The sequence below is a fragment of the Cavia porcellus genome, unplaced genomic scaffold, assembly GCF_034190915.1.
Source record: "Cavia porcellus strain 051 isolate PalLab524CR breed Dunkin Hartley unplaced genomic scaffold, mCavPor4.1 scaffold_40, whole genome shotgun sequence".
Classification (NCBI taxonomy): Eukaryota; Metazoa; Chordata; class Mammalia; order Rodentia; family Caviidae; genus Cavia; species Cavia porcellus.
Genome location: NW_026947523.1, coordinates 7,016,733 through 7,044,345, shown reverse-complemented (window position 1 = coordinate 7,044,345; position 27,613 = coordinate 7,016,733). Strand labels below are relative to the sequence as shown.

The 27,613-nt window shown below is 48.5% G+C and overlaps 1 protein-coding gene, 1 long non-coding RNA gene and 1 pseudogene across 3 annotated transcripts; 2 read left to right on the top strand and 1 right to left on the bottom strand.

The window, feature by feature from the left end:
* Window positions 1-29: 29 nt before the first annotated feature.
* On the top strand, window positions 30-2,317 carry LOC100717000 (nuclear receptor-binding factor 2-like; annotated as a pseudogene).
* Window positions 2,318-3,668: 1,351 nt separating this feature from the next.
* Window positions 3,669-19,028, top strand: LOC134474841 (uncharacterized). 2 transcript variants are annotated; one of them, XR_010045717.1, is made up of 3 exons: window positions 3,669-4,457; window positions 11,261-11,357; window positions 16,213-19,028. It is a non-coding gene; the product is annotated as an uncharacterized LOC134474841 (long non-coding RNA). The 2 variants fall into 2 exon arrangements; XR_010045716.1 differs by lacking the exon at window positions 16,213-19,028 and adding an exon at window positions 15,018-16,198.
* Desi1 (desumoylating isopeptidase 1) lies at window positions 8,251-27,513 on the bottom strand. Its single transcript, XM_003470522.4, has 6 exons — window positions 27,342-27,513; window positions 17,927-17,948; window positions 16,860-16,929; window positions 14,556-14,665; window positions 13,735-13,857; window positions 8,251-10,496 (listed from the first exon to the last, which is right to left on the bottom strand). The coding sequence occupies exons 1-6, from the start codon at window positions 27,427-27,429 to the stop codon at window positions 10,403-10,405; spliced, it is 507 nt and encodes a 168-aa protein (XP_003470570.1). The 5' UTR covers window positions 27,430-27,513; the 3' UTR covers window positions 8,251-10,402.
* Window positions 27,514-27,613: the final 100 nt, after the last annotated feature.

Sequence of the window (27,613 nt, the reverse complement as noted above, 5' to 3'; positions counted from 1 at the left end):
TGATTGGTTATACTTGGAAGAGGGCGTGGTACTGGGCGGGGCAGAGCCCTCCTGATTGGGCCCGAGATCTCAAATCAGATAAAACCAGGCCTAAACCTGGGCTGGTCGGGAAGTGGAGAGTGCAGCGCGAAACAGGTGCGGGTCAGAATTAATCCTTGGCTGGTGATTAGTGATTTCATCGTGATGAGGAAGTGTAGGACAGGGGTGGGGCCCCGAAATCTCGGGCGTTACGGCTTTCAGTGATTTGTAGGATAATCCCTTTGCCTACAAACCTCGAGCTTCAAGAAATCTGACAATCTTTAGAGAAGCATGATGACGCGTACCTGTAATCACAGCACTCCGGAGGCTGAGGCAGGAGGATCCCCTGCAAGTTCGAGACCAGCCTGGACTACAATAGTGAGTCCAAGCCAGCCTGAACTGCATAACGAGACCCTGTTCCCCTCCCCAAAGGATTTCCCTTTTGAGTGCTCCCTACTTGCTGAAAAGCTTTCTGTCATTTCTCTTTTCCCTTTTTCTCTACCTTCAAATAAACCAACTTCTCTTAGTTTAGGCGTAATTCTTTTTTCTTTCTTTTTTTTTATTCTTTTATTTTAGGCTTAAATTCTTTAGTGACACTGGGTTTACGATCGCTAGGAGATGAATTTTCCGGCAGAGTACTGGTTTCCAGTACATAAATAAAGATGGGAATAAGAGAAGAGCAGGTGTAACTAAGCAGAGTGGATCTGAGAAAAACCCAGGCTTCAAGGAAATAAGAGAAGCCAACAGCAGGAAACAGTCACATTACAGATGCCAAGACTACACCTCCTGCCGAAATAGCTCAGTTGGAAAAAAAAAAAAAAAGACTACACCTCCTCCGCTCGGGAGGGAGGTCAGAGCAGATTTCCAGAAGCTCAGGATGGACTCTCGGGAGAGGAAAGGTGTTGGAGACCACGAATTCACAATGGCTAATTTTTCATACTTCCCTAAAGAATAAATGCAGGTTTAGGATTATCATATCAAGCTTTTGAGACTTCCCATTCACTCTTTTGGGATGGGCCACCCTCTCCTGCCCACTAAGACTAAACTAAAACTACTAAAAAAGAACACTCCAGGGCAAGATCCTTCTTAGCATAAAATCATCTTGAACCATCCCTGGATTATTCAATCAGCAGCCAACTGGGTCACTGACCTCTGAATCTCAGATGGCCCTCCTACATTGTACACAACCAATAAATAGTGGCTGGTCTGGACAGTCTTGGTCTCTGCCGGTCCTGAGGCACTTTCCTCCCAGCTCTCTCATCATGCATTACTAAATTTGTCCGTTTCTTATTTCATTTTTTTGGGGGGTCTTTTTCCTTTTTATCGGTACCAGGGATCGAACTCACGACTGCCTGCTTGCAAGGCAGGCGCTTATGCCGCTGAGCTAAACCTCCAGCCCCTTGTTTCATCCTTTTGCCATACACTTCATACAGGCAGTTGGGGGATGTTGGCCAGGTCCCCGTTAGAAAGATGGGCTGCGTGCAAGCTGTCATCAACAGAACAGACCGTTTATTAGTGGCATGGAAATAGGAAGAGGCTGTCTCTTGTCACAGAAGGAGCAGCAGCATATCTCTGTGAAGCCATTAAGTGGACGGAGCAGAGCAGGCTTGCCTGTCCCTGGAATTGCAGGGTGGGGTGGGCTGTGTGACAGGGGACATGGAACAGCTCCTCCTCCTCCAGGAGAGGTAGGAGATGGTGACTTGTGAGGAGCGACCAAAGGCCTTGCAGAATGCAGACAGGGACGCAACTGCCCATCTCCGGGCAACTCCCAAACCCTCCGTGGAGGACACAGGGCCTGAACCCCATTCTTGCTCAGGAGCACAGCCCTTCCACGGAGAAACACCTCCCTGAAATTCAAGGGGTTGGGCCAGGGCCACAGACACACTGCTATATATACTTCAACAAAAAGACTGAGCCAATGGAGCTGTGTGTTGGAAACAAGGCCCCAAAAGATGACAAAACAATTATGGAGGAGCAGGCAACCCAAATGGCGGGTTTGGCGAGATGTGCAGTTTCTTGCAGCTGAGAATGAAAGATTAAGGAAAGAAAATAAAGGGTGAAAAGGCCAGACTTCTAAAAGGTTCAGTAGAAAAAGAGCTGGATGTGAGTGCTGGTTTTGTAGAAAAATCAGAGCTGTGGAGCTCACCACTGCATCCAAGAGAAGGCTGCAACCTCTTCAACCAGCAGAAGTTTGCATCGAATACCGGGAAAGCTGGGGACATTCTGACACTTGCACCTTCCTCCCTAGAGATTTCCCTCTCCAGAACTTCCGCCTGTGGAGCTCTCTGAAACATCCTGAATAGATTTATAAATCATTAAAGTCGAGGTCAGCAGAGAGGTCAGAAGAGGAAATAATTCAATAACGCAGTTAATCCGGAAAGAAAAAAAAAGGAAAACCACATGCAATTGCGGTCCTGGAATTGTCATCGTCTGCTTCTGTGGGAGGGAGATGCTGCCAGGACAGGGGCACAGTCACTGAGGAGTGCACTGCAGATCTGGTTCTCTGGCACAGCCCATGACCCCAGCGTGGCAGACACAGCTCCAAAACTGGCTTTCTCCTGAAAAAAACCAAATGGCTACCTAGAATAATATTTTCTTTCTTTCTTTCTTTTTTTTTTTTTTTGGTCTTTTTCATTTTTATCAGTACCAGGGATTGAACTCATGACTGCCTGCTTGCAAGGCAGGCGCTTATGCCGCTGAGCTAAATCCCCAGCCCCAAAGCAATTGTGATTTTTAAAAAAAGACAAGGGGGTTGGGGATTTAGCTCAGCGGCATAAGCGCCTGCCTTGCAAGCAGGCAGTCGTGGGTTTGATCCCTGGTACCGATAAAAACGAAAAAGACAAAAAAAAAAAAAGACAGAAACCACCACCACCACCACCCCGTCAGGATTGGGAATAACAGCCAAATTTCCTAAATAGGCCAGTTTCAATGGGCAGGAAAGCGCTCTGCTTTATACCCTAGTCAAAAAGGTAACTTGATATTAATCTGTTATTCCCATTTTACAAGGAAAAGCCACACCCCCAGCATTGGAGGATAAATCCCAGGGCCCTCCCATTGGGCTGCAGTTAGTCCCCAATCTACAAAGGGGTTTCCCTCCATGAGAACATTCATAAATTGGGTTCTTTCCTAAATCTGACAAAGTTGTTAGAGTTTTCTGGTGCAATAGAGAAGCAAGAAAAGAGCAGGTTTATGGAGGTCGTGGAAAGGAGCACACAACCCATGGCAGATACAGAGGGGCACAGGGTTTTGTGGCCTCTGATTGAAGTGGCATATGGGAGGATATTGGTGACGTGGGAGGTGTGAGGAACGATTGGAATTTTGGGTGCATACAAACAGGAAGGGGAGTTGCAATTAGAGCTGAATAAGCAGCAGGAAGTGGTAGGCGGTCCTGCTTTGGCCTTCTGCCACGTTAGACCACCACCGTAATTGTATAGTTTATATTAGGGCAAGAACCTTTCAAAAGTGAGTCTTATATGGCACACCTGTGAAAGTTCTGAACTCAAATGCTTGTAAGTTAGAGATTTACCGTATTTTTATTTTGTGACAGTCTTGCTAAATTGATAGTTTTGCCTCAGGTAGCTTGAAATTATGATCTTCCTGCCTCAGCCTTCAAGTCCTGAGATTACAGATGTGCACCACTATGCCCTGCTAAGAAACATGATTTTGCACTTTTTTTTTTTTTTTTGTCTTTTTCGTTTTTATCGGTACCAGGGATCAAACTCATGACTGCCTGCTTGCAAGGCAGGCGCTTATGCTGCTTAGCTAAATCCCCAGCCCCGCACTTCTTTTTTTTTTTTTTTTTTTTGGTACCAGTGATCGAACTCATGACCATGCTCTTGCAAAGCAGGTATTTATTTTGCTGAGCTAAACCCCCATCCCCACGCTTTTAAAATACTGTTTTGTTTTGTTTATTGCAACAGCATCTTGCTATATAGTTCAGAATGGCCTTGTAATCACTACATAGCCTAGGTGGCCTTGAACACATGCAGTCCTTCTGCTTTAGCCTCACAAGTGCTGGGATTACAGGCATTCCTGGGGTGCTTTTGTGTTTTCTTTTGGGTGCAGACAGCAAATGTTGCTTTTGTGATGCTCAGAGTGAAACCAGGGCCTTCTGCATGCCTGGTTCTGAGCTGCACCCCTTTTCACTGTGGCAGCTGCTGGAGACAAGCTGGAGAGCAAAGGTCCAAAGGTCAGACCCGCAGGCCAGTGGCAGGGAGCCCCTGTGGCCTCTAGTATGTCCCTTTAAAAGGAAGGCCGTCCCTGGCAACTGGTGCTCAGCTGGGGCCCTGGGTAGGTGGCCCTTGGGAAAGGAAGAAGCAAGACTGGGCGGGGGTGGGGACTGACCAGAAAGGTGACTTTGACAGTAACCAGAGACCAGGACAAGACTGAAGGCGGAGAGGACAGCCTGGGCCTTTCCTGCTGACCTGAGGCTGAGAAAGGTTAGTGATGTCGCAGCGGCTTGCACACAATGTATGGCTCCTGTCCTGGCATTTTTCTTGCTCTCCCCAACGACTCTCTGGGATGACTACCCTGTACCCCATTTCTAGAGGAATATATCAATAGCAGGGAGGGATAGCAACTTTCTAGGGTCACCAGCACAGTCCATTTTGTCCCTGCCAAGTCCTTGGCTTTCTCCTGGCTCCTAACTGTGGAAGAAGGCAGAATGTCAATGTATTCTCACCTCAAGAATCCGGGGGCTGCTCGCCTTTGCTCTCCCTGGATTTGGGAGCGGCTGGCCCTTATTTTGAGGGGCAGCCTTTGTGCGGTGGGGTTAGTGAAGCTGAGTGTGTGTGTGGGGTTGCTCCTCCCCCGGGGACACTGGGCAGGTCCCTCCCACTCTATCTATTGATGGGGCTGCCCCTGCCCAGCTCCGCCTGGGCTGTGCGGAGGCTAAGGGAAGCAGGGCAGGGGGTTATCAGTTTTTTTCCTTTCAAAATGCCTGCAGAGTTTATATTGTTTCATAATAAACAAGGCCATGGGACTTAGGCAAGGGCAGGCGTGGATGTGGTGTTTGTCACAGGCAACAGGCTGTTGCTAGGCTCCCTCAGCCGTGGGGATAGCAGAGTCTCCTCTATGGGTTAGAGCCCAGCCCCAGGGACTGGAGAACTTGGCACATCAAGGTAAGTTTTACTGCTGACTCAGATCTGATCTGTGGTTTCCATACTACAGAGGAAGAAACTGAGGCCCAAGCGGGGAAGGCTTCAATCAAGGTCCGGAGTCAGGATTGTTTGTCTGTGGTGCAGGGAATGTACCACCCCAGGGCACTTCACCACTGCACTATATACTTCCGGACATTTTTAGTTTTTATTGTTATTGTTTGGTGTTTTTGAGATAGGGTCTCGCTTTGAATTCACTATATAGCTCAGGCTGGCCTACAACTGGCTGAGATACTCCTGCCTCAGCCACCTGAACAGCTGAAACTACAGGTGTCACCACCATGCCTAGGTAGATTTTGTTTTGTTTTGTTTTGGTTTTTTTTGTCTTTTTCATTTTTTATCGGTACCAGGGATCGAACTCACAACTGCCTGCTTGAAAGGCAGGCGCTTATGCCGCTAAGCTAAATCCCCAGCCCCAGAGCTAAATCCCCAGCCCCAGGTTCAGTTTTTTTAAATTGACCCTTCGCCAACTACTGTCCCTACCATTCCTGCCAGGGATGGAGATCCAGGTGGAGGGGGTGACTGTAGCACGAAAGTCGTGAAACCACCAGAGTGACAGTGACTTTGCATGAGAGCGTGGGGTTGGACCAGTGTATGCAGGACAAGGGTGAGAGGGACCGCAATGAGGTGAGGACCAAGGGTTTGGGCGGTGGCTGCAGGGCTGCAGGTGCATAGTGGCCCTGGCGTCCACCTCTCTCACGGCATCTCGGTTACGCACTCTCTCTGGCAGGGCGTGGAACCACTCTCCTCCTTCCCTGGACCTTTGGGGGCGCAGTGCAGCAGAGGACTCGCTCTCCTCCTTCTTCCAAAGCCTCTGGGCTCTGGGGTTGAGGATGGTTTTGGTGTTGCCCAGGCCGAGGCCCTTGCCAGAGCGCACCCTCCTGGGTCACTGCTGCCACCCCCTCTCTGCAGCCCGGGGGCTGTGCAATTGTGTGTTCACTGCATGTTAGGAACACAAAGTGAGGTGCCTGAGAGCGGACGTCTTGAAGGACGAGGTTATGTGGTTTGTTAGGCTGCTGGAATTTCATGTGAAATTTTTATTCTTTTTGAGACACGATCTCATTCTGTAATTTAGTCTGTTCTTTAACTCACTATGTAGCCCAGGCTGGCCTCAAACTCATGGTGATTGATCGGCCTGCTTTAGCCTCTGGAGTGGTGGGACTACAGGCATGTGCCACCACACCTGGCTGTTTTTTTTATTGTTTTTTGGTACCGGGGATCAAACTCATGACCTTGTGCTTGCCAGGTAGGCACTTATGCTCCTGCCCCTTGGTTTGGTTTTAAAGACAGGATCTCACTATGTAGTCCAGCCTGGTCTTGAACTCACTGTGTAGCCCAAGCTGTCCTGGAACTCATGCCAATCCTCCTGCCTCAGCCTCCTGAGTGCTGGTGGATGCCATCACTTCCAGCTAAAAAATATTTTGGAAAAATGAGACACCTAGGCACACTCTAGATCAGAGCTGGGGTAGCCTCTGGAAGCTCACAGAGGCAGGTTAAGTGGCTGACAGGTCTTCCAGTCTCCCAGGTGGCCTTGCCCTGGTTCACAGGGTTGTGTTGTCCTGAGCCCCTACCCCCAGATCCAGACTCTCATCCAGGCTGCTCCAGGGTGCCCACTCCCGCCCCCTCTCTGCAAGGCAGCAGCATGGCAGAGGCCTTCACAGCGCTTGCTGCCTCCCCTGACCATAGGCTCCCCAGGCCCGTTCACTGGAGGCTCCCTGCCTGGCATGTGCCCCTTCCCCCACTGACCTCACCATCTAGGCCTCAGGCTAAACACCTCTCCCTCCTCAGAGAAGCCCCCAACCCCTAACACATCCTACTCACACACACTGCCACTGAGAGCCTACTGTTAACGGCTCCTTGGGAAGTGGCTGGGGTTGAATATGCTCCCCTAGAATGGATTCCCCCATCATAAAGTTGAGGGGAACTCACACATTCTGCCATTTCCCAGAAGCAAGGAGGTGAATAGGCACTGTCCCCAGAGGAGAGGTTGGCCTGGTCCTCTCTCCATGCTGTGACTCTTGGGAGTCCCTGTAAAGACTGCTGAAGGCCCCTTAACCTGGCGTTCACCAAGCATTTAACTGAGCTGTACATTTCTCTTCACCTCTAGCCTGCAAGGTGGGTAATGTTTTCAAATTCACAGCAGAGGAAAACGGAAACAGATGGGCCCGCGGGTGGGCCTTCCATGGAGGGTGTGCCATCTGAGCAGAGCCTCGGGGACTCCTGGCCTGAACAGGTCAGCTCTCAGGAGCAGATGCCCAGCCAAGCCAGCGCCTCCTGTTTTATTCCTAAGCTGGCACCCTGGGGAAGGCAGGGCCTCACAAGGTGCACAGAGCAGCAGTGAGAAAGTGGCTCGCATTTGAGTGTTGGCTCGGCCACCTGCTAGCTGGGCAGTCTTGCTTCTCTGCCCTTGTTTCTTCCCTGCTCAATTGGTGCCAACCTGCCCACCGCAGGTGTGTGGAAGCACCCCGGCCAGTGGGGCCCATAGGAGGTGCCAACTGCAGTTGGCTGCAATGCTGCAGACATGGCTAGCAACCCTGACACTGTCCAAGGTCGCCCCTGCAGTAGGTGGGGAAACCCCTGGGCCTTGGACCCAACTTGTAGTGAAAATGAAATTGGAAGCAGCTGGGCATGGTGGTACATCTTATAATCCCTGCACTCTAGGTGCAGGGTGAGGTGAGCAGGACTGCGAGTTTGGGCCCAGCCCGTCTCTAAAAATTAAGCTGGGGATGTAGCTCAGTATGGAGGGCCTGTGTCCCAATCCTCCTGCCCCCCAAACTAGAACAATTCTTGGTGAGGCCTGACAGCCCCTGATGAGCCATCCAGGAAAGACCTTAGATGTGAAGCCATTCTATCATTCAAAAGGCAGTGACCTGGAGCACGTAGTACTCAGAGCCCTATCTCTACCTCTATTGACCACTGCGACAGCTACATATCCTTCTGCATTGTCACTGCTTACCTATAGGGTTACAATCCAGCAAAGGCTGCATGGCCTCAGCAAGTTAGAGCCTGAGGGAGATGGACGGGGAGCCTGGGCTTGCCTGATACCTGCACAGAGGGGATCTGAGCACCAAGGAAATGCAGCAGGCAGAAACGAGTTTATTGCATTAGAAAAACACCAGTGAAAACTAGCAAACACCTCTGTATGAGACAGTTACCAGCCTGAGTTCAAGGGCATAATGCAGTCTCACAGGTACGAGCTTTATTTTGGGAGAGGGCGACCGTTTCGTCTCTCCCCGCTTCCCCTGTCCCTTTACATCAGTGCACCTCTAAGAGGCTCTCGCTGCATGTCACAATGTGCCCACATGGAGCCGACTGATCAAGAGTGTGCTCCTGAGGCTCTGGATGGACGGAAATGTGGGCTGGAGGGTAGCTCAGGCCTGGCTTCCGCCCTGAGGGGTGGCAGGGCTTGCACGAGGAAGGACAGCTCATCTCCCCACAGTTCTGGGTCACTGCTTTCCAATCCCTCCGTTCACAACTAATCCAGGGTACAGGCATTGGCACAAATGGCAGCTGGGCATGAAGGGCAGCATTCAAGGAATCACTCAGGACTTAGAATAGCCCTGGGTCTGAAAGTGACCACTGGAAGGAGCAAAACCAGCTGAGTGGGATCAGGAGAAAAGCATAGCACCCTCCAGATAGAGATGAGTGTTTTGGGCAGATGGGAGAAGGGGACACTGGTATGGTGCTGGACAGTGGCCTAGGCCAACCAGCTACCTTCCAGAAGGAAACCCAGCCTCTGACACCCATTCCCCTTGAAGCTGCCAATAGTTGAGCATGAAGCCATCCCTGCTACTTTCTGCTCTGATTTACCACTGCTACGCTCATTTGGCCTCGTCTTAAAATTCTAAAATGTCACTTGATGCCAGCTGGCCATGCCCCTGGTCAGGTCACAGGCAGATGCCAAGGCAGAATGACATCTTTCCTTCTAGCAGGGACCCTGATGATGTCAACTGCTATGGCTAATGGCAAGGACAGCAGGGCCAGGGCCTGGGTGAGCAGATTTTGGGGGAGGAAAGCCCCCCCCCCCCCAAGGAGCTCGAGGATTCAAGTTTTGAGAGCAGGGAGCCGCAGTGGGAGGCCCCAGGCAGCAGAACCCAACCAGGCAGCTGGCTGCTCCTCCCACTGCTCCTGCTAACCTGTGGGAGCTCACGTGAAAGTCTGCAAGGTGGCCCAGATCCGAAACTCGCGACTGCTGTCCACAGACTGAGCAGCGCATCGTTGGGGAAATGCCCAGTCGCACCTCACAGCACCTCCTTAAAGCCAGAATGACAGTGGAAATGACATGTGCCAGCAAAGCACATTCAGGGTCACGGAAAAGGCCTATCAGAAACAAAGAAGTTTTCTTGCCACCTTGATCATATACTTTCTACATCCCCTAACCTGGGACTTGCGTCCCCTTGGTCCCTAACCGAATGCAGCTATGGGGCAGGTGTGGTTTATTTGCAGAGGCCCTGGGTCTCTGCGGCTGTGGGCCAGCTCCCTCACCCTGTCCACAGCAACAGGTCCTGCAAGCTCAGGAATGGCAGGAGGGCAGGTTCCCTGCTGGTTGTGGTGGTGGTGGAGTGGCAGTCAGTCTGGGTGGGAGGAGGAATGGCTTTATCCTGTTTCTCTGGCCCGGAACTGTCACTTTCCTCTGATTCCGATGCTGTGATTGCGGCAGCCCTGGCCCCACGCTTGCAGCAGGGGAGGGAAGGTGACAGAGGTCTGGTGAAAGAGCTCACTGAGGTCGGGTTAGTTATCCTGCAATTGGCCCCACATGTGCCACATCCTTTGGTTCATTTAATGCTAAGAGAAACTGCTTCCAGGTCTGGGTGTTGGAAAACTCCTTGGTTCTGCAGATGTGGTAACCTGGATGGGTCGTAGGTATTCTTTGGGAAGAGGCTCTAGGTTGGGGCTCCCCCAAACTGTCCCTCTTTGCCTATTGCTGAAACAAACCCCCTCCCTTTCTCCAGTGTGGAGGACGCTTAGGAAACAGCGTCAAAGTGAACTCACAGACAAGACAGCCTTAATAAATTAGTATAATACTATTATAAGTGGGCGTTTTGTTCCGTTTAGCAGCATTGTCCTACATGCAGCCTGATGATCTCCTTCCCTGGGAAATTTAAAAAGCCGTTCCCTGGTTGTTAGCTCTGATGTAAAATTATAAAATAGAAATTTGGTAGGGTTTGTTTTGTTTAAAAAGGAAAAGCCCTGCAGAGCAGGCGGGCGGGCGGTCCTGAGCAGTCTGGTTAGCTCTGACCATTGGGTCTGCCCACTGTATTCCCTCCGGGAGGCTGGATCTGGATGGAGTCCAAGAGGGGCCGGAGGGCCTGTCCGAAGGGCCTGCAGGGAGAGAGATAAGATCACATGGGCTGGTGGGTGCAGTGTGGTGCGTGGCGGGGGCGGTAGCACCTCTCCAGGAAGGATGGCCCTGGGATCTCGGGTAACTTCTTCTGGTACTGAGGATTGAACCCAGGGCCTTCACACTGAGCTACATTCCCAGCTGTTGTTTAAAACTTTGGGCTGGGGTTTTAGCTCAGCGGCATAAGCGCCTGCCTTGTAAGCAGGCAGTCGTGAGTTCGGTCCCTGGTACCAATAAAAAGGAAAAAGACAAAAAAAAAAAACTTTGAGAAAGATTCTCATTAGGTCACTAGGTTGCCCAGGCTGAGCCAGAGCTTGTGGCCTCCTGCCTCAGCTTTTTAAACGCTGGTTTCCAGGTGCGCTATATATGGCCTTGAACTTGCAGTGATCCTCCTGCCTCAGCCTCCCCAGAGCTGGGATTACAGATATGTACTCCCATGCCTGGCTTTTTGGTTTCTTGAGATAAGAGTTTCACTATGCAGTTCAGGGCGGCCTTGAGCTCATGGCAATCCTTTTGTCTCAGCCTCCTGAGTGCTTGAGACTACAGGTATGGGCACTGAGGATTCAAACTCTTTTTTTGGCAGCACTGGGTTGGAACTTGGGTCCCAGGCATACTAGTCTAGGCAGGTACTCTACCACTAAGCTACTCCCTCCAAATCCCTCCAAAATCTTTGAACGCTGGTTTCCAGGTGCGTGCCATCTCTCCAGCAGCTCTCATCTAACCTTCCTGCCATCTCACTCCTTAGGGTTCTGGAGAAATCCACGGTCTGGTCCCCCATTCTCCAAAGGCTTAGGTGTTGCTCCCACTGCAATGCTACTGGGACCTGGAGGAGACTCTAAGAGGTGAGGCCTGTGGGAGGGCGTCTTGTCACTGGGGCGTCCTTGAAGGAGACAGTGGGACCCTAGCCATCCATTTCCTCTCTCTGCTCCTGGCCCCAGCCTACACTTCCTGCCCAAGGTGCTGCATCACCACGGGCCCCGGGGGGAAAAGGCTACATGACTGTGGTCTGAAACTTCTGACCACGAGCCTGAATAACTGTCCTCCTTATGCAGTGACCTCAGGTGTTTGTTGCAGGATCAGAGTTGCCTAGCACAGAGGTCTTCTCTCAGACAGCCACGCTGGTTTGTCTGTAGACAGGGTCTCACTCGGTAGCCCAGGGCTGCCTTGAACATGCAGTGGTCCTCCTGCCTCAGCCCCTGAGTGCTGTGGTTACAGGCTGTGCCACCACACGCAGCCGGGGCTGTGTTTTTATTCTTGGGGAGCCCCAGTCGGTGGGTACTGCCACCTCTAAGGCCTGGTGAATGAGCTACAGTTTAACCAGGCTGGCCGCCCCGGAAACCTGGAGCTTTCTGTACCGAGGAACTTGTACCTGTAATTGTTGTGAAGAGGATAAAGTTGAAGAGAAGGAGCTAAAGGAGAATGAAAAGAGTACGAAGACGATAAAGTCAGGTACACAATTCGGTTCTGCTGGCACCTGAGCTCATCCAGGGAGCACAGAAAATAGGAAAAATCCCCCCTCCCCAGGTCAGAAGGGTGCAACTGTCACCCCCTTAAACACAGCTTCCCATTGTACATTTGGCACTAGTGTTTTCTTCAGTGGACGTGGCTGGCTGTGTTTGAAAATCACCCCCAAGAAGTTCAAGGGAAGGAAGCACTCCAAGTGTAAGCAAACGAAATCTAGAAGTGTCAGTCCTAAGTAAGATGAGTCCAGGAACTCCACCCTGAGAGAACAGCAAGGACATTCCCGCTATTCCAGTTTGCTCAGGGACCAGAAACCGAGATCCCGCAACGTGCTGTGGGCCTGCACACACCCAGGGGACGGGAAGGTGGGGTCAGGTGGGAGGCTGGAGCGCCTCAGTCTTGTTTTTCCTGAGAGCTTTGAACCCAGGTGTGAAAAACAGCTCACCCGTGGATTCCTACTGGGCAACACCTAGCTCACGGAGCAGCAGAGTCAGAGCCAAAGGGATCTGGTCCTAGGGTGGGCAAAGACTACCAGATAGCAAAGAGGAAAAGCGGTGGGGTTGTTTTGGGAATTTGTCTTCCAGGGGAGGCTGCTGCCTGGTGATGGCCCACAGGCCCTTTTACAGCTGGGACCCAATCAGGCAGAGGGGCCATGAAGTGTCCTTGATGAAAAGTTGACACAGGGCCGTGCATGTACGGTCAGAAGGCAAACAGAATGGCTGAGGATTTAGCTCAGTGGCACAAGTGCTTGCCTGGCAAGTGTGAGTCTAAGTTCAATCCCTGGTACCCAGACCAAAAAAAAAAAAAACAAAACAAAAAAACAAAAAAAAACACAAAACAACAACAACAACAAAAAAAACAAAAAACGGAGAAGGTGGCAAGAAGAATGTGGCCTCGGAGGGACTTAAAGGGCTCAGAGTGCAGTGGAAGGAAACCAGTAGTGAGCTGGTGCACATCCGTAATCACAAAAATCAGGAGGCTGAGCAGGATGATCACTGTCAGTTCCAGGCTAGCATGAGCTACAGAGCAAGACCCTGTGCTATCCCCCCACCACAAGAAAACCCCAAAAGGCAGTTCCAAAGGAGCTGCTCTGCTATCCCTCTGACTGCCTCTGTGGCTAACCAGACACTGTATTTGAGCTGGGTGCTGCTGAGAGCTGTGTTTTCTGTATATCGCAGGCAGGTGCCAGGGATCTGCCCAAATCCTAGAGCCAGGGTTGAATGGGTTTCTAAATTCTTTCTCTCTTTCTTTCTTGCTTTCTTTTTGAGACAGGGTCTTGGTGTATAGTTCAGTCTAGTCTTTTTTTTTTTTTGGTACTGGGGATTGAACTCATGACCTCAAGCTTGTCAGGCAGGTGCTTATATCGCTGAGCTAAATCCCCAGCCCCTGTTCAGTCCAGTCTTGAACTCATTATGAAATTAGCCTGAACTGGCCTCAAATTCACAGTGATCCTTCTGCCTCAGCTTTCTGAGCGTTGGGATTACACATGTTCGCCATCGAACCTGGCTCGTGTTCTAAATTCTGGGTTTGCACTTAGGCTGGGGTGGAGTTGGCCTGATTCGATGAGGGTGGAGGCGATGCAGGGGTGCAGGAGTAGGTGGGAAGAATGGTGGCGGAGATGTCATCAGGACTGGTCCTCCCGGTTTGAAGGGTTCCAGTGCCATCCGAGAGGGTGGATGTGCGCTGCGGAGGCGCACTGCATGTAACTGGGGATTTTCAGAGCTGGCCAGCAGGGCCAGAGCCAAAGGCTGCACTTACGTGGAGAGGACTTCAGAGGGCAGGTCCGTGATGTAAGAAGGGATCTTCCTCCCAGTCAGGAACTGTGCTACTTCGTTGCTAAAGGTGTTACAGTTGTGCTCGAAGAGGTTATAGGCCTCCCCTCTGTGCATGGTGAGAAAGGTTTGGGGGAAGAGGTGAGGAAGTCAGCAGGTGAACCAGGAAGAGGGGGACAGCAGAACCACGGCGAGCGCTTCAATAGCCCCCTGCACTATGCCAAAAGGACTGCTGGACCGACACGCTGGGCCTTTCAGCACGATTTCTAGGGGAAGGATGAGCTAAGCATGTGAACTGTACACTTTACGATCTTCACCTTCACAAGAGAAGAGCTCTGGAGTTAAACTGTACTGAAAAAGATTAAAATTTCCTTTTTTTGGGTGCTGGGATGGAACCTGCCTAATAAGCAACCACTCCTTGACTGAGCCTCAGCCTTGCCCTTGGCTAAAACTTAAGAGAAAAATTTTCAGGTTTGTATTTCATCCCAACCTTGCTACAAGCCTAGCTTCTGATGTTCAGGACAAAGCATGTGGCCAGTAAAGGCAGAGAATAGCACTCGCTTACAGTAATCGGAATGCATAAAGAATTTGTCTTTCCTTTCAAAGTTCCAGCAGAAATCATGCTGCACTGGAATATCTGCCTTGGAACAACTTTGGGTTCTCCTTGTAGCATGGTGACTGGATTCTCTTCACATGCAGTCAGCAGAAACCGGGCCAGGCTTTTCACTGGGCACTCCAGGGACAAGGCATAGCGGCTGCCTTCCAGGGAAGGCAAATGCTGCTACCCATCACCCTGCCTCAACTTACCGGAACAGAGACTCCCCTAGGGAGGACAGGTATTCCAGAAAGATTTCTTCTGTCACTTCAGTGCTCCCCACATCAACCACAGTGTCTGGAGGCCCAAGCAATGTCCCTCCCTAGAAGAGCCAACCCAAAGAAAGTCATGAAATCACCACTGTCCCCTTGTTTTTTGGTATTGGAGATTGAACCCAGAGCTTCAGCCATGCAGGCAAGTGCCCTACCAATGGGCTACATCCCTAGCCATCTGCTGACCTTTCCGACTGTGGCTTCCCACAGAAGAGCACAACTGCACTGTTCTAACAACTTATTTTTAACTTTCAGAGCACCCTGGGTGGAGAGGGCTGATTCCTGTTTGTATAATGGGTATGACAGCTTCCTGGTAGGCTTCGCATCACCACATGCTGCCAGCAGAGCATGATGCTGGGCTTCCTGTTTTTGGTGGGCCCCAAGAAGCTGATTCTCTTGCAGGTCCACCACCTCTTATGTAGCCCATTCATTCAGCTGACAGAGAGACAGAAACCCAGAACCTGCAGTCTCTTTTTGTTCCAAACATGCCTGACTACAAGGACAGAAGAGGACAACTAGAAATGTACCCTGCTCTCCACACCTACATTCAGAAAGAATGCAGCCTATTTTTCTCATGACATTGGATGTCCTTTGTAACAATGGGAAAATGTGAAGGAGTGTGAGAAATCTGGCAGGGTTGCAAATATTCTCACAGTTCAGGTCATTTTTTGATCTGAGGCTGATCTGCTGATGGTGACAATGCGGGGGTGGGTTGGGGTGCTGGCCTCTGGAAGGGCACAGAATGCCTTGGTCACAGGCTAAGAGACTGCCACAGGAGATAAAGGAGAGATGGAGCCCCAGTAGGGACTCCAATAGAAGGGAAATGGCAGGAACGTGGAGGACAGATGCAGGAAAGGAGAACATTCCAGAGCAGAGCTGCATGAGGTCTTTAGCAGTGAGCACCTCTTATGTGGCTGACATGTTCTAAACAGTAGGGACAGCATGGTGAGCAGGTCAGACAATTCTGGTCATCTGGACTAAATAGCTCTATGCTGGGAGTCTGAGAGATCACTTACATATACTGCAGTTACTCACAGGACAAGCAGGTATCAAGACCAAAAAATCCCATTGATCAGTGTGTCATTACAAAGGCTGGGCTGGAAAGGTGTAGAAGGCCACTAAGACATATGACAGGGGGCCCCTGCAGCCTGAGGGGACAGCCAAGGCTTGGCTGGACTCAGACCTGAAGAGTGGAGGATCTGGAGGTACACTGGAGCTGAAGTGCAGGGTCAGACATCCAAGGTCGCTCAAGAAGTGAGGAGAGGCGGCCAGAGAGGGAGAGAGCTGATTAGGAGCCTCGGAAGCCTAGCTTGCATTCTGAGTTTTACTCCAAGAGCAATGGGGAAGATTCTGGAGCAGGCCTGAAATTTCATGATTGGCGGAAAAGGCCACTTTGCCTCCTGTGTGGAGGATGGAGAGGAAGAGTAGATGGAGGAGACAAGGAGGCTATTGCTGCAGTCCAGGTTAGATGTAGGAGCCCTGGACCAAGGTGAAGACTCTGGGGAGACTGGAAGAGGGGGAGGGGGGCTGAAGGTGGCCATGAGAGAAATTCAAGAATGACCTGTGCTCACCTTTTTTTTTTTTTTTTTGAGACAAGGTCTTGCTATATAGTTCAAACTGGCCTTGAATTCATGGTGATCCTCCTGAGTCCTGAGATTACAGGTGTGTACCAACAAACCCAGCTGACTTTCCATTTATGAGCAGCAGAATGAACAGCTGCTTAGTCTTGTTTGAGTCTCTCTGGGACAACCCTTAAAAACCTTTGAAATGTTTGGACTTCATGAGACCCAAATTCTAGAACTGGCTGTGTTTCCTCTTGTGTCAGCTCGACAAGGGCAGGGTTCGTGTTGTAAGCTACACCCTGTGCCAGAGATGGGCTACAGAGGGAAGACAGGTCTCACACAGGGTTTCCATGGAGATTCAAGAGAGACTTGGGGCAGTATGCTGTGCTGAGTGTGAGACAGAGGGACCCATAGGTGCCCTGGGAGAGGAGAGAAGTGCAACTGGCTGGATGTCTGGGAAAGGCCTTGTCAAGGAGCTACTTTTGGGGGCTGTGTGGTGCTAGACATTGAGCCCAGTGCCTTTCACACGCAAGGCAGGCACTCTAACCCAACCCAAGCTATACTCCGAGGCCTTGAAGGAGTCTAAGGTAGTGATGTGGAACCAAGCCCTAGGCCTCCATGTACTGGGCTGCAGGACGGGCGCACAGCAGAAGCAGGGCAGGGTGTCGGGGAGGACACTCACCGGGGGACAACTGGAGATTCCACCACTGCCAAAGAAGAACTCATCCTTGTGTACAACTATGGAGGTGTGCCTGCATGGAGAGACACAGGGACTCAGAAAACTCCTGATGTGACCCAGAAAAAGCAAGTGCCAACAGCAAAGAGAACACTTTCTCCCCAAGGATGGCACTGTGGTGACCAGCCTTATACCACCCAACACATGCACGAAGAAGAAGCTACAGCTATCCCCTCTTGTCCGTTCCTGAGGCCCGCCCCCACAGCTACCAAAATCTGTAATGCACAAGTCTGTTTTATAAAATGGCACTTAGCTTTTGCCCAGAACCTATGTACATCTTCAAATCATTTCAAGATGAGTGAATTCTAATAGCTACTGCAATGTAAATGTTATGCTCTGTTGTTTAGGGAATAAGTTTTTCAAAGTCTGTTCACGTGCAGTGCAGGTGCACTTGATTTCTGTTTTTTTGTGGCATTGGGGGTTGCACCCAGGGTCTCACGTCTGCCACAGGCAAGTGCTTTAGTGCTGAGCTGTGTCCCCAGCCATGACACGAGCCCTCTCCCCCCTGCAGTGTGTTCACTCTGCAGCTGGATGAACTCGTACAGCTCATACACAGCACAACTGCTGCACTCTGCACACTCACACGGCTGCTGGACCACTGTTGTGGGGTGTCCTGCACATTAGAGGATGCTGAGCCACTTGCCTGGCTTCTCTGTGTTCACTAGCATCTTCCCCCAGCATGACAAACAAAAATGTCTTTTTTTTTTTTTTTCTGAGACAGGGTCTCGCTATGTAGTCCAGGATGAACTTGAACTCACTATGTAGCCCAGGCTGGCCTCACACTCAAGGTGATTTTCCTGCCCCAGCCTCTCAAGTACTTGGATTACAAGCATATGCGTTCACACCTGGCCAAAAATGTTTCTCGACACTGCCAAACAATTGTCCCTTGGAGGAGGGTGGGGGTGCAAATCAGCCCTAGTGGAGAATCGCTGCTTTAGGACGTGGGGACCTAGAACTGCGTGCAGTGCTGCCTCCTTTCCTAAGTGGTCACCACCAGGCTCCCCACTACTTACCAGATGCCTTCCAGTTGTTTCCCTGTGGAGAAAAGAAGAGAGTTAGCCACTTGGGATTGGACTGCGGGGCCTCTGCCGGAGTAAATCTGAACCAGTTCCTCAATCCCCGAGGAACCTGCCGCACCCCCTGAGGGACTTTCTAGGAATGCTCTCTCTCGAGCAGGAAGGGCTGTGAGAAGGGCACCCGGTGTTCAGTCAGAAGGAATCAGAGTCCTTCTCAGAGGCAAGAGAAAAACACTGGTATAAGTGTACACTAATTTTATGCCTGGTTTTCTTTCTCATCTGAGGTCAAATCAGCTTTGCTTTTTAAAGGTTTGCCTCACCTATGATAAGCCCATAGTAAATTAATACAAGCTGTTACCACTTCACTGAGGTAAAATTCTTCAACAAATAATGCAAACAAACTTGGCATATGTCACACATTTTAATTAATGTCACACATTCAATGGTCATCTATCTATTTACTTGGGACAGGGTCTCATTATATAGTTCAGGCTGGCCTTGAACTATGTAGCCCAGGTTAACTTCAAATTTATGGTAATCCTCCTGCTTTGGCCTCCCTAGTGTAGGGTTACAGGCATGCACCACCATACCTGGCCGCGTTTGTTTATTTTTTGGTGCTGGGGGTTGAATTCTGGGCCTCAGGCATGTGAAGCATGTGTTCTATTACTGAGCCACATTCCCAGCCCAATGCACGTTTACTCCACATGTGCCAGTACACTGTTAGGTGGGAAAACACAAATGCAAACAGATTACTGTCCTGCCTCTAAGTAGTTCAAAATCAAGTGAAAAAAGATAAACACCTAATTAGCTAAAACACAGTGCTCATAGCTCCATACCAGGGCCAGTGGGGGCCAGATCACACAGAACCCTCTGGAACTTGAGCTCTCTATGCCTGAGCTGTCTAACAGGGTGGCCACTGTCCACGTGAGCCATTAAAATGAAAATGAAGTAAAATAAAATTCACAGATGCCTTAGCCACATTTCAAGTACTTTAGAGCCATTGTAGCTACTTGTCAGTGACCACATAGGGCAGGTCCAGAACACTTCCATTATTGCACAAAGTTCTATCAGGCATGCTATTTGACTCTTAGTTTCCTACTCTGTTTAAAAAAAAAAAAAAAAAAAAAGATTGGGGGTTTAGCTCAGTGGCTTAAGCACCTGCCTGGTAAGTGCGAGGTCGAGTTTGATCCTCGGCCCCAAAAAAAAAAAAAAAAAAAAAAAAAAAAGACATGATAATGCTGTTTGTTTCCTAATATATCTGGAGTTAAAAGGGAAGTAAGGCAAGAACTAGGCAAAGCCTGAGGTCAAAGGGCAGTCAGAGGATTTTGGACCAGCAGCGATGACAAGTTTGGAGTGTCAGGTCTTCAGTGCTAGGCTTAGGCTCATTAGTCTTCTAACAAAAACAGCCTTGTCTGATAAGCGGTTACATATGTATACACATAAAGACATTAATGGAAGATATGTAAATATATAGGTAACCATAACATGCATATATGTGTGGTTTCTTTTGCTTCTTTCTGAGGATGCAGGGGATGGAAACCAAGGCCTCACTGCCTGTTTGGCAAGTTCTGTACCCTGAGCCCCTCTCCAGTCTGTGTGTGTGTAACTTCTTTATGTACATATGTAGCTCTATTTGGCAGCCTGGGGTGCTTCACCATATCAACTAGAAAAAGCCATCGATACCTTTTATTATGTAACTGTATACACACAGGTGTAAACATTTCTAATAAATAAACATAGACACATATAATACCATATTACTTATTAATAACCATCTATTATAGTATATCAGATAACATGTGAGTATATCTAGCAGTTACAGGCACGTAATACACGCCCAACAAAGGTTAATTCATTTCTTTTAGGATTTAGGAGTTGAAAGTTTTACAGGTGCTCTAACAGTATTTTGGTATTAAAAGTACCTATATGTGTCTTTTTTTATATTAGACTACAACTGCCTCAAGGCCAAGGACAGTTTCTTATGTATCTCTGCAGTTTGAGCACCTGCCAAAGTATTTAAGCTGGCTTCCTCCATGAGCACCTCTGAGTTGAGCTACGTTCAGTCAGTGTTGTTGGTTGACGTGTGGTGCTATCAAGGGCAAAGTTCTTCCCCAGCCATGGCTGTCCTGCTTTGGTACACAAATGACTCTGCAACCCGTATGCTGGCTCTGCTGGGGCTGCTCCTGCCTCGCAGATGTCCACCAGGCTCAGTGACCCACGAGGACAGCTGCCAGGCACAGATGCATATGCTCAAACCCAGGTTTACCACAATAACATGGAGAGATCATTCAGACAATGACTTTACACCTGAAAATAACTCAAAAGTTGCAGGATACAAAGTTTACTTCATTCTCCTTTATAATCTATTGATCACTAAAATGGTCTGTGAGCTAGAAATCACACTTTGCCTTTCAACTGCAAGGCCCTGGCTTTGATTCCTAGCAGCAGAAAAAAACAATGCACACATTAATGGGTGCATTTACTTTTATTCTTCTAAAGTTCTTCGCAGTTGTATGTAGGCTTGCAACATTACTAAATGGCAGGGCAGGGCAAAGATTGTCTAGGTGAGTAAAGATAAAGGGTTTGGTATAAAAGCAAGACAAAGCAAGATAGGGAAATGAACTTGTTGGAGAAGCTTGGGTAGAAGTGGAAGGCTTGCTACTCTGTGCCCCACCCTTGGGAGGAGGAGAATGAGGGCCATGGCTTGATAGGTTGCCAGGTATCAGAAAGTAGAACTGAGCTGATCTTTAAATTTTGGGGGCCTGACTAGGGTGGGAGGTGAGGAAAGGATGGTCACTTGTTCTTGAAGTAGGGCATCTGGGGACCTGACTTAGGTCCAAAGAATATGAGCATGGTATAGCAGCGGACTACTTCCCATTAGGATTTCCTCGGTAAGCTGGAGTAGGTGTCCGACGGCTGCATGAGTCCAGGCCTGTGGCACCTCCAACACATTCATTTTGAGGTCTGTGAAGCATGAACATGGGTAACAAATGGAGGACATGGCCGGCCATCAGCCCTGATGTCCAGCATGAGTAGCAGAGAATGCAGAGCAAGGTCTATATGAGCCGGCCTTCTACCGATTACAACAGCAAAGGGAGTACTGTGTATTAAAGCCGAGGAAAAACACTCTACCCAGCTCCTCATTGATCGAAAGAGTTGGACAGTTTGTGCATAGACATGCATGCTGCTTATAGATCAGCACCTGGTACACTGCCGCTGTCAATAAACGTCTATTAATAAGCGGAAAGTGGAGACAATGATGGGACTCCAGGGGCAGGGGCCTCTGAGAGGGTGGCATTTTGTCTCAGCTGGCAGGGAAAGGAAATACATGAGATCATCAGTATAAATCAAACATAGCCCCAGCTTGCCTCACAGATTCCTCCCCAACAATGAAGTGTTTCCAAAAGGCAGTTTACTAGCAATAGGAGAGCTTAGCATTAACCTAACGAATCAGCTATTAACCTTGAATATAGGTGTGAAAAGGTAAAAGCTATGGTGTAACATAACTAACCCTCTGCAGTCAACAGTATAAAAGTACCTCTTTCTCTCCTTTTGCTCTTCCTTTGGTCAGAGAAAGGTTATCCAGAAATCATCATGCAATAATTGATAAAGGGCTGGAGATTTAGCTTGGGGGCATAAAAGCCTGCCTGGCAAGTATGAGGTTGTGAGTTCAGTCCCCAGTACCAAAAAAGAAAAAAATTGATAAAAACTGACAGGAGAGCAAGTGTCCAGGTGTGATAGTGTACATCTGTAATTCCAGAACCCTGGGAGGCTGAGGCAGGAGGATTGCTAGTTTGAGTCTAACATGGGCAATTTAGCACAATGTAATACTCTAGTACTAGGATTCCCTGGAGTTAGTACAGGATTCATGCCCCAACAGAAAAGTAACTTGAGTTCTCCTTGGTACTGGGAGGTTCTCACTTAATTTCTGCCTCTTATCAGCCAGGCCTTGCAGCAATGCTTTGAGGGTAACAATATCCCACCATTCACCAGCCAGTGTTCCTGGATGCTCACTGTGCTAGACTCTGGGGATACAAGTGACAGTTCAGGCTCCCATGGAGCTTCCAGTTCTGTGAGGGGCAGAGTAGGGGAAAACAAGATGAAAGGAGCATACATGGTGCTATCAACACGTAACAGGCCTACAAGAGTAAGCCTGGGGAGTAGTGGTCAGGGAAATGCTCCTGGAGGAAGTGACAATGTAGCTGAGATCTCAGGATGAGCAGAGGATAGCAGGTCAAGAGATGTAAGAGAAAGTACCCTGTCGGGGTGGGAGTGGGGACAGCCCATGAAAAGACCACAAGAAAAAGAGACCTGCAGATATTCTGTCCTGTTCAGGGGACCACAGTCCTGCTTCAGTGTGGTTCTGCAAGGGTTAAGCACTAATGTTCTAAAGGAAGCGGTCACTCATCACTTTTCCCAGGGCTGGATTCTCTTATAGAACCTGGTGGACAAAAGCTGGGGAGTGTGTGTCGATAATAAGGTGCAGGCAGGCGAGGGTGCAGAGCATAAGCAGCAGCAGCATTCATAAGAAATCCCACAATTACTAAGTCCATTCATTTGGTGGGTATTAAACAGTTTGTACAATGAACAATGAAAATCAAAGACAAAGCACAATGGATGGCATTAAGATGTTTTTAAAAAAGCTCCCTTACATCCAAATAAATTTGACACAATCTGCAAGCTTGGGTCCAAGCCTTAATCAATTTCTATAATCAATACTTCGTATGGCTGTGGGTGTAGCTCAGTGAGGGCCTGGGTTTGATCCCCTGTACCACAAAAATAAACAAAACCAACTCACTAGGCACCTCTTCTGGTCACTGGAGACCTGCAGAAAATGAGACTGAGTCCCTGCTCTCCAGGAGCTCCAGGCAATTGCTGAAATAACTGAAATAGTTGCTATACCACTCACTTGTTTTGTTTTTAGACAGGCTGTTGTTAAATTGTCCAGGCTGGGCTAAACTTGTGATCCTCCTGCCTCAACTTCCCTGAGTGTTGGAATTGTACACACACACCACCACTACCACAACCACCAGCCTGGCTCACTACTTTCATTGTGTTATCTGATCATAATCTCATTATACTGTTATACATAATTTTGTATGTGTGTGCACCTTATTTTTGGGGATATTACTATTTTTACTACAGAATTAAGCAAGAAACTGAGCACAGAAAAAAAACTCAAATATTCATTACATTGCATTTTGCTTAGTTGGGTGTGATGGTACACACCTGTAATCCTAGCACTTGGGAGGCTGAGGCAGGATGACTGCTGAGAGCCAAAGGCCAGCCTGAGTTACAGAGTAAGACTGTCTCGATAAAAAAATAAGAATACTGCATTTTGCCTAGAAATTCTCTCTCTCTCTGTCTATATCTAAGTCTATCTCCTATTTCCCCAAATCTTCAAATCTGAGAATGATTTTAGTACTGGGAATTGAATTCAGGGCCTTGCACTTGCCAGGAAGATGCTGCTGCGCTGCTGAACTACATCTCTGGCCCAAGCCTAAGAACAATTTTAAGATGAATTTGTAAATAAATATCAATGTGTGTATGCATAAAAAACACCAGATCAGAAAGTAAATAATGAAGTTCTGCCTCTCAGCACAATTAAAAAAAAAATCTACATTTATCTCGATTACTTTGGCACCAAAAAAAGGGTCAAGAAATTTGAAACGCAGCTAAAATGATTAAGAGAATGAACTAAAGGACAATTATAATAGCTAATTATGTTGAGCAGATGGTTATATGGGGGAAAGGAGCCTTCAGGCTGTCTGCTCAATTAGAATGCCAAATATAATGTGGGACTATTTTGGTGCTAATAAACTATGGAACAGGAATTCCTCCATGGGAGGCAATCTAAGGCACTGAACACAGGACAGGGTAAAGTGTGGAATCCGCATGGTTGAGAGGGAACTCACTAGGTGTCATCTAGTACAGTTAAGAACCACAACAAAAGTCTGACAATGGGGAACTAACACAACTAAAGTGTGACAGTATGTATTTAGTTTGGGAAAAGGAAGGCTAAGAGGATAATCTTTCTCTAGATTATGAATGGCACATACACACTGAACTCAGATTTTTTCTCTCTCATCCAAACTTGGAATATTTGGCTAAGGATTCCCTTTGACACTTGAACATTTGTATCAGAAACAAGAGAACACACTACACATTAGAGAAGCATGGTAAATGACCATCTGGTCTGTTTTTATTACCTTCCTCTACCATTTACCAGCTGTGTGACTTGAGGCAAATTTTTAACTTTCTTTGTATTACGTTTCTTAACTGAAAAGTAGAGACAGTAACAGGACCTGTCTTACAGAGCTGTGGTGAAGATTCTTATGCATGCAAAATACTGAGAAGAAAAGGACCTGGCACATGGTAAACCCTTGATAAATGCTGGTTATTGATACTTCTAGAATTCATTATAAAAATCAGCAAATTGATTCTTTAAGGAAACTAACTGAACTGAGATATACCTGATCTTATTTAAGGTTGGTGATATATGAATGAACTGAATAAGAATGGCAATGTCTATTTTCCCTTGTCTTCTAGAAAGTAATGACCACTAGCTCTGCAAATCTTTTCTCCATTGCCTTTACAAAAGGCAAAAAAGCAATATGTGAAAAAGAAATAGATTTGTAAGCAAAATGATATCCTCAGAAACACCATGGTACTTGATGTGACAAACTGGTGAAGTTCCCATGTCAGGGAATCCTAGAGGGGATCCCTCTAGGATCTCACACCTATTTAAAAGGGTAGGTCTAAGGTACTTCACTTTTGCCCACTATACCCACAAGGCCTGCCTTCAGTTCCAGTACTAGGCCACACTGCTTCCTGTCTTCCTGCCCTGGCAGGTGGAGCTCTTTCTGCCTGGATCAATGTAACTTCCTCATTCACCTCCAGGGGCTACTTCTTCCTCACCCTAAAGGTCCAACTTGAAAGTGACTACTCTTAATAATAACCTTATTTAAAGTAGGTCTCACTTATTATTTGCTATTTCAGCACCCAGTTTGCTTCCTGACCCACACAGAGCACACAAATCTATACTTACTTAGAGTATTACCTATCCTTATTGTCTCCCGCACACTGACTAGCACACAGTAATGCATGTCAGTATCTGTTGAATGAAGTGTTACCCCAAGGCTTCTTTCAGCAAAGAGCAATAATTATTAGATAACAGAATTTAAAAGTGCCCAGTGCAGGGAGGAAGGCTTTTTTTTTTTGAAACAAGGTCTCACTATGTAGCGCAGGCTGGCTTCACACTCCAGGCAATCCTCTTGCCTCTGACTGCTGGGATTGCAGGTGTGTGCCACCATGCCTGGCAAGGATATTTTTATTTATGGGACTAGAAAATACCTAAGTGATGCCTCAACATGATTAAACTAAACAAATGGCTCCATTCCAAGTTTGGTTAGAACCTGACTGATGTAATCGATTAATGACCAGCACTTCCCCAATGACTTTGTAAGTTTTGCTTTCACATTTGCCTTACTTTTTGTGTGTGTGCTGCTGGGGAATGAACTCTAGGCCCTGTACATGCTGAGCAAATGCTGTCAGGGAGTGATACCCCCTACCCCTGCCTTACACATTTTAACAGCCGGAGAGCTAGGCCCAAACTTCTGTCCAATAATGGGTTAGCTGCACAAGAATTACTGAGCAGCTTATTAAAGCACAGATTTATGGCTCAAAATTCTAGGATATTCTGATTTAGGACTTCTGAAGTACAGCTCTAGAATTCATATATCTAAAACTTTCTGTATTTTGAATACATGGTATATGAAACAATAAGGGAAAGTTTAGTCCTATTCTCTGGCATCAGGCTTCGCTTTCCATATGCTCCGCTATTACAGCTTCCTAGAAAACAAATTTACCTAAGTAAGCACATATGTATCCTTTGCTTAAAACGCACATTCACATATTAAATTTTTTAAACTGTTTAAAATTTTTCTAATCGCATTTAATAATATATATTGGAAATAAAGAGTTTTTGGTGCTTGTTTTTTTTGGTGGTGCTAAGGACCAAATCCAGAACCTTATGAATATTAGGCAAGTGCTCTACCACCAATCGACATCCCCAGCCAGTATCTGTATTTCTTCAAGCATCCTAGATATTCTGATGTGAAGCCAAATATAGAAATCACTCACTAGCACATGGTAGAAGGATTAACTCACTATAACACGTTATTAGAAGCCTAGAGACACTGAAAAGAAATCCTCCAAAATATCCTTCTCCAGGGCGTGATGGTACAGGCTGAGAGGCTGAAGCAGGAGAATCTCAAATTGGAGCTAGCCTGGACAACTTTGCAAGAACCTGTCTCCAAAAACAAAAAAGGTTGGGGCTATAGTTCAGTGGTACAGTGCTTGGGCTAGCATGCATAGGGCTCTGGGTTCAATTCCAGGAACTCCCCCCCACAAAAAGGTCTTACTTCTGGATCTCTGATCCCCTTTGTCAATGAACAACTAACTCATTCTCCAATGTCTCCATAGAAGCCAAGAAACACCATTCAAACGGATGTTGCCAAAGCTATTCAATTTTCAATTCCTAGAATCTTCTCTTGCCAATTATTACCTGAATTACAAAGCTGACAATTCCTAGGTAATGCAACACATTCTGGTATTTGGGTAGAAGGGAGGTTTGATCTCTGCAATGAACAAGGAAGGGCTCATCTCCCCCATCATTCAAGTAGTTAATAAAGCACAAACAAAATACTTCCTTTAGTAGTCTTTGCTCATACAGCAGCATCCAGTCCTCCCCCAGAATTCTTTTCTTAATATCTGGGTCAAAGCAATTAACTTAGAAACTGTTGGGAGAAGACCGTCTTGTTTTGGGCGAACTTGGTGAATTCCGAAGTTGGGACTCCGACTGACCTGCCTTGACCTCTACCGGGGGTGGGGTGGGGGGTTGGTGGTGGTGCAGGGGATAGCTGGGCCCAATCTGCAGCTCAACTCTCAACCTATTTACCTTGGGGACTGCAGAGGAAGTTGGAGTTCCCCTTTGGCGCGGAGGGAAGTTCTCTACGAGGGATACCTGAGAATCTCCTCTGCAGTGTCCCTTTCACCACGAGGGTCACCGCGGGAGGCATCCTCAACTCCCGGCACCGCGCGGAGGGAGAAAGGTGGGGGCGGCCGAGGCGAGGCCGTGAGCAGCCAGGACCCCTAGCTCCAAGGAGTCTGGAGAGCATGGTCCCTTGCCCGAGCCCCTAGCAAGTGCAGGGCATGAGTCCGCTATCCCTTCTCCCCAGATGAAAACCTTAAGATGGGAAAGCGAGGCTCAGGGAGCCCAAGCCTCAGACCCCCACCTTCTCCCCTTTTCCTCCATGCCCCAGGTCCCAGCATCTCCTCCCTCGCCCCGCCCTCGCCCCGTTCCGCCTTGGCCCGCTTTCCTCCCCATCTGCTCTCTGCCCCGTCCCCTCACCCAGCATGATGGGGCTAAGCCGCCGGGCCAGGCCCTTGGACAGATCGTACACGTAGAGCTTCACCGGATACAGATGCGGCGACTCCATGGGGACCCGTGGTGGCGGCCACGATGGCCCTCGGGGACCCGGCAGAGGCTGGGACCTTCCCGTACCCGACGGAGGTGGGGAAAAGAGGGAGCGGGGTGGGGACCAAGCCCTGGCCCAGCCTGAGGGGCGGGGGAGAGGCGGCCCTGCGCTGCTCGCGACCCCCGCACCCGCTACCGGCAACGAC

Coding starts and splice junctions, on each gene's coding strand:
- Desi1 (XM_003470522.4), bottom strand. CDS start 27,429: ATGGAGTCGCCGCATCTGTATCCGGTGAAGCTCTACGTGTACGATCTG. Junction 17,949..27,341: donor GCTTAGCCCCATCATGCTGG/GTGAGGGGACGG, acceptor TTTTCTCCACAG/GGAAACAACTGGAAGGCATC. Junction 16,930..17,926: donor AAACAACTGGAAGGCATCTG/GTAAGTAGTGGG, acceptor CTCTCCATGCAG/GCACACCTCCATAGTTGTAC.